This window comes from Tupaia chinensis, unplaced genomic scaffold, assembly GCF_000334495.1.
Source record: "Tupaia chinensis unplaced genomic scaffold, TupChi_1.0 Scaffold000119_1, whole genome shotgun sequence".
In the NCBI taxonomy this organism is placed as follows: domain Eukaryota; kingdom Metazoa; phylum Chordata; class Mammalia; order Scandentia; family Tupaiidae; genus Tupaia; species Tupaia belangeri.
The window spans coordinates 5,958,041-5,969,298 of NW_006159585.1; the positions used below are offsets into that span (position 1 = coordinate 5,958,041).

At 43.8% G+C, this 11,258-nt stretch overlaps 1 protein-coding gene and 1 pseudogene across 1 annotated transcript in view; both read right to left on the reverse strand.

Moving 5' to 3' along the window:
- Positions 1–11,258, reverse strand: part of PSTPIP2 (proline-serine-threonine phosphatase interacting protein 2) — a 120,661-nt gene that overhangs the window by 29,136 nt on the left and 80,267 nt on the right. Inside the window, exon 5 of the mRNA XM_006144409.3 lies at positions 4,637–4,743. Coding sequence (XP_006144471.1) covers positions 4,637–4,743 — 107 coding nt within the window. The remainder of the gene's footprint in view (positions 1–4,636; positions 4,744–11,258) is intronic.
- Positions 708–1,506, reverse strand: LOC102483584 (prostaglandin-H2 D-isomerase-like; annotated as a pseudogene).

Consider the following 11,258-nt stretch of genomic DNA (forward strand, 5'->3'; position numbering starts at 1 on the left):
AGACAGACAGAGAGAGACATAGAGATAGAAAGCGAGAAATCACCCCCCGGGGGGATGGTCACGCCGCAATCCCTTCTCCTCCATTCTCCTCTCAGGACCTTGGGCACGCACGCACACGCGCCCGGCGTGAGTTTTAAGCCACCGGGTCCGGGACACGAACCGCGGTCGACTACGTGGGAGTCCAGCGACATAGCCATTACGCTAACTGTTGGTTCCCTTGCATGCATTTTTTAAAGGTTATTTCTTTCATGAGAGAGAAAAACAGGTACCTCCAACAGGGTCTTCATGCCAGCCTTAGCCAGACTGCATCACCAGCACATGCACATACAACTAGCATGTACAAGGAGGCCTTGGGACACAAACCCTGGACCTTCCTATGTGGTCCAGCACTGCAGAACACTTGCATTACTACTAAGCCACCAACTGGCCCTTGTATTTTCAATTTATGCTATTTTTTACTTGTGATAGGTTTATTTGGATGTAACCCTGTTTTAGTCGAGGAACATTTGTACTGACTTTGCTCTGCTAGTTTTAGCTTCAATGCCACTTCCTCTAGGAAGTCTTCTCCAGCCCCTTAGATGAGGTTACATTTCCCCTACTCTAAATTTAGATGGCACCCTCATTTCCTCATTTCCCCTATCATATAAGGCTCATCATGGTTTGGGTTTTTTTTTTTTTTTTCTTTTCCCTTGCTTCAGGAGCTTATTGCACAGGGCCAGAGATAGGGCAGGGCCACAGAGGTCTCTGTAGGGAGTGGGCTGGCATCAAGACAGCAGAGCACAGAGGACCAGAACATGGCTGGTCACCTACTCTTGTTCCTTCACACATTTGTCAGTTTGGGGCAGGAAGACAATGGAATCCTCTGTGAAGTCCTGGGCCTTGCAAAAGGTGCTGAATTTCTCTTGTAACTCTGTTCTCAACAGGCCAGTGTTGGCTGTAGAGGGCTGCTGTGCAGAACTCCTGACCCAGCCCCTTGGAACCCTGGGTGAACAGCAGAGCATACTCCTCGTAGTCGGTCTCTACCAGGGACAACATGTAGGTGCTGCCCCAGTGGGAGCTCCTTTAGCTGTAAGAGTGGGGGTGGGGAGGTGACCCCACACCCCGCAGCAGCATGATCCAAGTCTCACACTGGTTCTTCCTGAGGAAGGGGAAATGAGGTTGAGGTCGCTGTGCTTAGTCGGGACTACCATGGTCTTGCACATGGACAGCCTTCTTCTCCAGGAACCAGTTCGCATTGGATACAAGACCCATGCTGAACCAGTACCCTGGGAACTGCAGGAGGAGTCCGGCAGTTGCCTGGGACCCTTGGACCCTATGAGGCTGAGCCAGTAGGCACCCTGCCCCTCCTGCTCCCTGGCTCATCATGTTTTATCATGACAGCAGGGTCACGTCAGCCTGTCTGGCCATGCTCCATCCTTAGTGAGCACAGGATGACCATGTCTACCTTGGTCACTGCCCTTAGAAAACATCAGCTGTATGAGTAGACATGCCATCAACTTCTGACAGCTATTCCACCCACGCATCTCTTGCCCCAGTTGACTAAAACCAACTGATGGCTTTTCTTGATAAGTGGAAATGGCTTAATTTCAAAGAAGTGAAAGACCAAAGCATGCAGGGGTTGACCAGTGAAAAATGAGAAGTTAGCATTGACACATTTTCTTCCAAAGTTTGATATTTTTAGAGAAAATATCTAAATACGGAAGTGGTACAACCCAGTGTTCATTGTGACACAATTACACATTTATTAATAAACTTTGGACGTCTCAAAAAAGATCCAAAGGTACTTTCCTGCTATCAAGAACACACAGAATATAACAGAGCTTGGATTATAGGAGCAGATTAAGGATAAACTACTCTATTGCTTAACAGAATTCCAAAAATGTTCTTCCAGCTATGAGAATCTGGTCTTTGTAACTTGTTAGGAGGGGAAGTTTCAGAAATCTTGCAAAACTAACAAAACTCTCCCCAAAAGAATTAGGGCTACCAAGGGCACATAAAAATGTGAGGAAATAGCTCTTGTCTCCTCTCTTAGCGGAAATTACATGTGCATAATAAACTCTGTGTGTCAAAGGAATTTCACTTCAAAAATTGTAAATGACCCACCCACTTAAGCACAGGCAATAGTGTGCTGATCTGCAGAGCGGGAAGACCGACCACAGATTTGGATCCCACGTTCACCTGAAACATACCTGGTAGCAGTGACATGAAATTGTAACTAGCTGCCCAGCTGGGGAAGGGAGATCACAATGTGATAAGATCCTGTCTGGGGCCAGCAGGTGGCATGGTGGTTAAGGGCACTGGACTCCCACATAGCAGATCGCAGTTTGAGTCTCATACCTGGCAGCTTCCTTTCTCACCTTCTCTCTCTCCCCTGCCCCCCTCCCCGGTCAAATTTAAATAAATAAATAAATAAATAAATGAAGTTCAATAAAATAATTCTTTTTTTTTTTAAGACGTTTTTGCTATAGGGCACGTGTGCTCGCCAGACAGACAGAGAGAGACAGAAAGCGAGAAGTCACCCCCCAGGGGGGATGGCCACACCGTGATCCTTTCTCCTCCGTTCTCCTCTCGGGATCTTGGGCACGCACGCACGCGCGCCTGGCGTGAGTTTTAAGCCACTGGGTCCAGGACACAAACTGCGGTCGACTACGTGGGAGTCCAGCCACATAGCCATTACACTAACTGCTGGTTCCAATAATTCTTTAAAAAAAAAAAAAAAAGACCCTTTTGAAGGTGATTGCATTTTTCTCTCTCAAGAAATTAAACAAATAAACATAAAGAAATGAACATTTTAAAATTCTAATTTAAATCCCTAAGAGAGGTGAGCAGGCCTAAACTATCAGTTGAAAGGGTCTGACCATCCAATTAGTATCGTATACACACTACTTCTGCAAAGGCTTTAGGCCTGATGCACTTCTCAAAACTCACATATGAAGTTTGAGAGAGTGTGAAAGTGCTTGGTGTGGTGGTCTTCCAGTGTCAGTTCCTGCCCTTCTCTGCTGGCAAGAGATGCAGCGGGAGTACAGGTGATGAAATGGGGAGAGGCAGCTAAGGGCATGCTAAGGGCAGCTCATGAATGATGGCAGATGTAAGGCAAGCAGGCTCTTAATTGCTGCCCCACCTCAGCTGCCAGTGGTCACCAGGGAAGCTGGACCTACACACCCTCTTAGAACCACTGGCAGAAGTGCTGAGATTGAGGTAAGAAATCAGCCTTATCAGCTGACTGTTTATAAAATACACACATGGTAGACAACAACCTCAGGGGACAGTGAAGGGCCCGATGAGGAAAGATTTTGAAAGGAGTCTCCAGGAAGGGTGAAAAGGTCACCAGAAGTTCATGCAGAGTTCTCTCATGAAACCTGGGTAGAAATTTGTAGACAGGAAAGAGTTTGTCCCGACATGAGGCCATGTCAGAGACCAGCCACAGAAAGGAATTCCAACAGAGCCCTTTCTGGCTACAGCGTCAACCTGAATCGACATGTCGTTCAGGAACAAAATACAAGTGAATCTCTAAGTAGTGACTGGTCTGGCCTAAATAACACTTTATTATAAAGCAGGACTTCTTTTCTTGCTCCTCATGACTTCCCAAACGTTTACCAGACTTACTAATTCTTGTTCATTCCATCTCCTTCCATGTAGTCGGTCAGAATAAATCCCAAGTAGCTAGCCGACTGCCTGGTAGTTATGGGAGCTGGAGCCCACATGACCAACTGCATAGTTTGAGTCCTGGCCCCAGTGGATTGAAAAACACAACAGGCACATGTATGTGCATGCCTAAAATCCCAAAAGGAGGGAGAGATGAAGGAGAAAGAACTGCTATGTGACCATTCCCTATGGGGGTGCTGTCTCACTCTCTCTCTTCCTTTCTTTTTGTCTCTCTCTGGCAAGTTCGTGCACCCTCTGGGGAGAAAAAAGACTAAATTCCACCAATAACGAAAAGCGTATACATGTCTGCTTTGAAAACAAAAAGGACTTGATGTTCCCAGAGCCTGTTTCCACATTTGTAAAATATGATGGTTGAAGGCCAGCAGGTGGCATGGTGATTAAGGCACTGGACTCCCTCCCACATGGCTGACTGCAGTTCAAGTCCTGGACCTGGGAGGGTTGCTTTCTCTCTCTTTCTCTGAGTGCAGGTACCCTATAGCAAAATTTAAAAAATAATATTAATAAATAAAATTAAATGAATAATTCCTTTAAATACATATGTAAAATAATTATTAATTTAATTTTATTTACATATACATATATACATATATACACACACACAGCCTTGTCCAGGAAGAGGAATGTGGTCTGGAAGTCCACCAGCTGGGATGTTGTAAGCTCTGCTGAAGTCAGAGGAATCCCCTTTCCCAGCCATAGTTTGAATAGTAGCAGCAGACATGAAAAAAAGAAAAAATTAAAGCTGTTCCTCAAATCCTACATGAACTTTAAAAAGGAAAATTGGCCTGGGATGCAGAAATGGGTACAGAGGCATAACCATCTAGATTGTGATCCCATGTGGTAACTCCAATAATTTCTTAGGTTAGAAGAACAAGGTTGCATAAGGAGCTAAGCTGAGGAGTTTAATGAGTAGACAAGCCTGAGGTGTTCTGTAAGAGGAAAAGAGACATCTTAACTCAAGTGCAAATCCAACCTTTTTCCGCTGTAGCTTTTGCTTTTCCCTGAATTCTTCCATCTTTCTGGCCTCTTCTCGTAGAGTCTGTGCAAGCTGAATGTGACATTGTGCCACATTGTCTACTTCTGCAAAAAGAATTTTAAATAAAAGCAATAATCAAGGTCTACATACATCTGAACTGAAATATGCAGGATTGCAATACACCCACACACACACACACACACACACACACAATACTGAAGCAAGTTGTAAAATCACCATTGCTTTATTTGGACTCCAACACTTATTAAGTCCCTCCATGTGTCCAGCAATGCTCTGGCCACAAAGACCAAGAATAGAATATCTTTAGCTTAGCTTCCTACCACTATCTAGTGCTAACTAATGTATGGCCAGGATTGGCAGAAAAACACAAACGAGGACCCCACTCAGGAAGTTTACATCCTAGGAGACATTACTAAAGCCACTACAATTTTAAATTTGAATTCTCATTCTCTTTAGATAACTTCTAAGGGTCTTTCCACCTTTTGTCTCTCATAACCCTAAACATTTATAAGAAAGGTCATACATCATAATGTTGGCCACCATAGTTAACTCTGGGTGAAAAGTTTATTGGTGACTTCCCCCTCACTTTCTTTTCTTTTTTTTCCCCTAAGGATTATTTTATTTAACTTTTATTTATTTAAATTTGACCAGAGGGGGACAAAGTGAAAGAGAGGGAAAGTGAGAAAGCAAGCCACCAGGTTTGGGGCTCAAATCATGGTTGCCATGTGGGAGTTCAGCGCCGTTAACAACCAGGCCACCTGCCAGCCCCACTCTCTCATTTTCTATTGGGGGCGGGGGGTTGAGAGGTTTTTGCTATAGGGCGCATGCACTCACCAGAAAGACAGAAAGAGACAGAGAGACAGAGAGCAAGAAATCACTCCCCAGGGGAGATAGCCACACCACAATCCCTTCTCCATTCTCCTCTCAGGATCTTAGGCAGGCATGCACATGCACCCGGCGTGAGTTTAAGCCACCAGGTCTGGGACTCGAACCATGGTGGACTACATGGGAGTTCAGCAACATAGCCATTACGCCAACTGCTGGTCCCCCGACCCCCTCATTTTCTAAGATATTAAAAATGAGCATAGCTTTCCTTTATGATAGAAAAAAATAAACTTTTAATTTTACTTGCTCTAAGAAAATGACCTAAGAAAACAGTTAAACTTTTGTGTATCAAAATAACCTTGAGGGCTGGCCTGCAGTACTATGGTTAAAGGAGGTCAGATCCCACATGGCTGACCACAGTTCAAATCCTGGCCCTTGCAATTTGAAAAACACACCAGTCGGGACCAGCAGTTAGCATAATGGCTATGTAACTTAATTCCCATGTAGCCAACCGTGGTTCGAATCCCAGACCCGGTGGGTCAAACTCACACTGGGCACGTGTGCGTGCGTGACCAAGATCCCGAGGGGAGAATGGAGGAGAAGGGATTGCAGTGTTGCCATTCCCCCTGGGGGGGTGATTTCTCGCTTTCTATCTCTCTGTCTCTCTCTGTCTTTCTGGCGAGCGCACACACCCTACAGAACAAAATAAAACAAAACAAAACAAAACACCAGTCCTGTGTGCACACATGGCCAAAATCCTGATAGAAAGGAGAAATGGAGAAAAAAAGGGTTGTGGAGTGATCACATCCCATTGGGGGTACTTTCTTTCTCTTTCTCCCTTTCTCTTCATGGTGATCCCATGCACCCTCGCCACCCCAGCAATTAAAAAATCAAAAATAACCTCGAAGAAGGTTAAAAGATTCTTGACAAACTGGAAAAATAATTTCACAAATCAAAAGAAAAATAAAAGGGGTCAGACAGTGAAGTAGAGGAGTCAGAATCCACATGGGAAGGTTCCAGGTTCATGTCCAAAGACTTCCCTTAGTATGCCAGGTACACATCCACAGTAGGGGAATGGCTGAGGCTGGGGCAGATTGTGGTATTGGGACCCCGTTTGGGATGCTATATCTCTGTCTCACTCTTTGTCTCTCTTGCTTATGGAAGAAATAACTACAATTATTTTTAAAAGAAAAAAACATATAATCTAATATTTTAAAATCACTTAAAGAGGGTCATCAGGTGGCATAGTGGTTAAGATGCTGAACTTCCGCATGTCCAACTGCAATTCAAGTCCTAGACCTGATGGCTTGCTTTCTCACTTTCATTTTCTCTCTCTCTCTCTCTCTCTCTCTCTCTCTCTCTCTCTCTCTGTCTCATGCGCACACATGCCCTATAACAAATTTAAAAATAAGCATCATGCTATTTTTTCTCCATTTGCTATAGGTCATATGTATTCACCGGAAACAGAAGCGTAGAGAGGGTTTGAAAAATCACCTCCCAGGGCGGATAACCACACCACAATCCCTTCTCCTCTATTCTCCTCTTGGGATTTTGGGCCCACACCCACCTGGTGCATTTTTCTAGCTGCCAGTTCAGTACTTGAACCACACGATCAGCAACGTGTGATCCAGCCGCCTTAACCACCATGCCACCTGACTGGCCCAGTATTAAAATACTTATCTTGGAGGCACCAAGTATTCTGAAGCACAGAATGCCATTGGGGCAGTTTCTGAGTAACAGGCCTAGGGAACATTAGAACTTGGCAGGACCCCTTGAAGACCAAAGTACAAGGGCCTCAGCCTGGATTTATCAACTCCTGGTTGTCATCACACCAGAAAAATTGAAATTAGAATCTCTGGCTGAATTCTAGAGATACATTTATAGCCAAAGGCCACAATCCAGAAATAGGAACTGAAAAATATTAAGAAAGTAAGCTGACATTTGATATAAAGTACGCAAATATGAAAGATTTAATGCCAAGCAAAGCAAGCCAGTACTGTGAAAGAAAGGCATTATATGCCCCCGCTTAATATAGACCAAATGTCTGCACTCTACAGCAGAAACTGAAAGATTACAAGGTATGATAGCAAGGTGGCCAAGATAGATACTAGAGACAGTATAGAAGGAGGTGGGTAAAAGGGGTGGGTATAATAGGGCATGGGAGGGAGGGGATCAGAGGAAAAACAACAAAACATTTAATAGACGCAAAAATGAAAAGTTATCTATTGATGATATGCATATGGTAATGTCTTTGACTTGATTAACATGCACTGTATTCAGGCTGGGAAAAACCATGTTGTACATTGTAAAGATGTATAGTGATTAAATGTAAATGAAAAGAAAGTATGCCAAGGGAACCATGATGTGTCTTCCATTTGACCTCCCATTTGCTCTCACTAGAGAGAAACATAGAGAGAGTGTGAGAAAGCATCTCCCCCCCCCATATGGGTTAGTCATGCTGCAGTTCCTTCTCCTCCAATTCTCCTTTCAAGATTCTATGCATGCCTGCACACACACACAGCATGTTTTTCAAGCCACCAGCCCAGCCTTGAACTACACAGTCAGCTGAGTGGGATCTAGCCACCTTAACCACATGCCACCAGCTGGCCCGTAAGGTGCCTTTGAAACATCTGAGAAGAAATATTAAATAGACAGCAGTGTGTAAGTCCTAGTGCTTAGAAAGTTCTGAACTGAAGACATATATCTGTATATCCTCTATGTAAGGATGGTAGAGTTGGCAAGGTAAGTTTACCTAGGCCAACTGAGAAAAGAAGGGCTAGGAACAAGCTCTGAGGATTTACAACATTGAAGAGCTGAATCAAGACGGACAGAAAAATGGATAGCAGAGTAGTCAGAGAAGCAGGAAGAATTCAAGGGAATCAGAAGGGATGAGAGTTTCAAGAAGAAAGGAAAGCTCAACAGTGTTGATTGCTATGAAAGCTCAAGTAAGGAGAGGGCTGAAATTGTCTACTTGATTTAGTGATTTGGAGAAGTGGCTCCAGGTGACTGATACAGCCTCAAGCCAGGTTAGAATAGGAGCTGAGAAAATGGAGACAATATTTTTTCTGATGCTTGTTGTAATTAAAATTTCTCCTGGATAAAAATGTCTGGTGCAGGCCTACAGGTGGTGCTGAGGTTATGGCCAACTGAACGGTTAAAGTTCGGATCTGACTGCCAGGCACGTGTGTGTGCTGGTCCAAAATCCTGAGAGGAGAATGCAGGAGGGATTGCTGTGACCTTCTCCCGGGGAGGTGATTTCTCATTTTTCCTCTCCTATCTCTCTCTGAGTGTCTCTCTCTGGCAAGTGTGCATGCCCTATAGCAAACTTAAAAAAAAAAAAAAAAAGAAAGAAAGAAAGAAAAAAAAGTCTGGTGATCTGTGAGAAATAGCAAAACACTCACAGCACTGTCCATCCATGTCTAAGGCCCTGTAAAGGTGACCCTTGGGGAGGAAACCAGAGCAAGCATAAGAACATACAAGTGGTAGGGCCAGGCGGTGGCACAGTGGTGATTCAACTGGACTCACATGGGACAGGTCCCAGATTTATAGCCTGGGACCTCCCTGTGCACACTGAACACACATGTGCATGCCCATGATCTGGGCCAGCTGAGGCCAGGGGTGGATTGTGGCATGGGGACCTTGTTGGGAGTGTCTGTCCTTCTCTCCTTCTCTGTTTCTTTCTGTCACAGAAGAAATAAATAAACTTTTTATTAAAAGAACAGGGGCTAGCAGGTGGTGTGGTAGTTAGGGTGCTGGACCCCCTCATGGTTGGATCTGGTAGCTTGCTTTCTCACTTTCTCTCTCTTTCTGTCTCTCTCTGGTGAGTGAACATGCCCTATAGCAAATTTTAAAAATAATAAAATTAATAAATAATTCTTTAAAAAAATAAAATACAAGGGTTAGGCCTGAGATAAGTGTGGCTAAGGCGGGTGGGGATATGGATGAGCAGTCGGGTGACTCTGTCTCTGAGTTAGAAACAAGCAGTACCAGCAATCCTCAGAGGCAGTTAGTTATTCTCAGTGTACTCCCTGGATGGTGGCATTAGCCTGCGAACTGAAGAGGCATGCGGATTCTCAGACCCCACCCCAAACAACTCTGGAAACGGGGCCCAGCAGTCTATGTTAACAAGCCCTCCCGGTGAGTTTGAAGCTTACTCAGTGTGAGAAGCAGTGCTCTCATCAATCACACATCATTATGTGTAGCTGTGAGAAATTTCAACTCCGCAGAGCTATTGGGTTGTCGAAAAAATCATGACACATTTTTGCAACGGATGGCACTATTTCATTTTTGGAAGTACTAGAGTCATTCACAGGTATATTATTAATTACTATATCATTTGAGAGCTGACAGTTCTAGCTTCATTCTAAAAACAAAATGAAGCAATTTGGTTGAGTTTGGGAGATTTTACAAGTTCAGATGGAAGATCAAACTGCATTTTCACCATATTTTACTGTTTTACTTCCATAAAGGAAAGCTTGATGTGCAATAAGGTTGAAAAGTTGTGTAAAGTTTACAGTGATAATGCTCTACAAAGCCAGTGTCAATGATGGTTCATGAAATTCCATGCTGTGATTTTGATCTCAACAACGCTCCTCAGACAGGGAGGCCACTGAGGTTGATGATGACAAAATAAAAGCATTGATTTTGCTAAAGCAAACCCACATTACACTACTCAAAAATTGCAGAAACACTGAACATTTGTCATTCAAACATTCACGACCACCTGAAGAAGCTGGGATATATAAGGAAGCTCAATATTTGTGTTCCTCATAAACTCAAAAGAAGTTCATTTGACTGCGCTTGTAAATACCTGTGATATGCTCATTAAACGTGAGGAAACAAACTTTTTTTGAAGCAATTGATAATTGGTGATGAGAAGTGGATTGTTTACAACAATGTGGTGCACAAATGGTCTTGGTCCCCACCTGATGATTCACCTTAAACAATACTGAAAGCAGATATTCATCTGAGGAAGGTTACATCTCAGTGTGGTGGGATTTTAAAGGTGTCATGTGTTTCCAGCTCCTACCAAGGAACCAAACAATCAGTTCAAATACATACTATTACCAATTGGACAATCTGAATGAATCCATCATCCAGAAATGTCCAGAGCTTGTCAATCGTAAAGGAGTTGTGTCCCATGATGACAATGCGAGATCACACACAAATTTGATCATCCATCAAACATTGTTGGAGCGTGGATGGGATGTGTTATCTCGCCCACCATACTCCCCTGACCTAGCACCATCAGACTTCTACTTGTTTCACTCTCTTCAAAATTCCTTGCATGGTATAATGTTCAGTTTGGATGAGGCTGTAAATCAGCACCTTGTTCAGACTTTTGCCAATAAAGACAGGTCCTTCTATGAACTAGTAATTATGAAATTCACTGAAAGGTAGCAAAAGATTATCAAATAAAATGGGCAATATATCATTGATTGATCTTTGTTTTTTATATAAATAAGTGACCTTTGCAAAACATAAGAAACAATGTCATGACTTTTCTGAAAACCCAATATTTCTCACTGTAGAAGTTGCTCAGGGAAACCAGCAGTTAGCGTAATGGCTATGTCGCTGGACTCCCATGTAATCGACTGCGGTTTGCGTCCTGGACCCAGTGGCTTAAAACTCACGCCGGGCGAGTGTGTGTGCATGCCCAAGATCCTGAGAGGAGAATGGAGGAGAAGGGACTGTGGCGTGACCATCCCACCTGGGGGGTGGTTTCTCGCTTTCTGTCTCTATGTCTCTCTCTGTCTGGCTGGCGAATGCACGC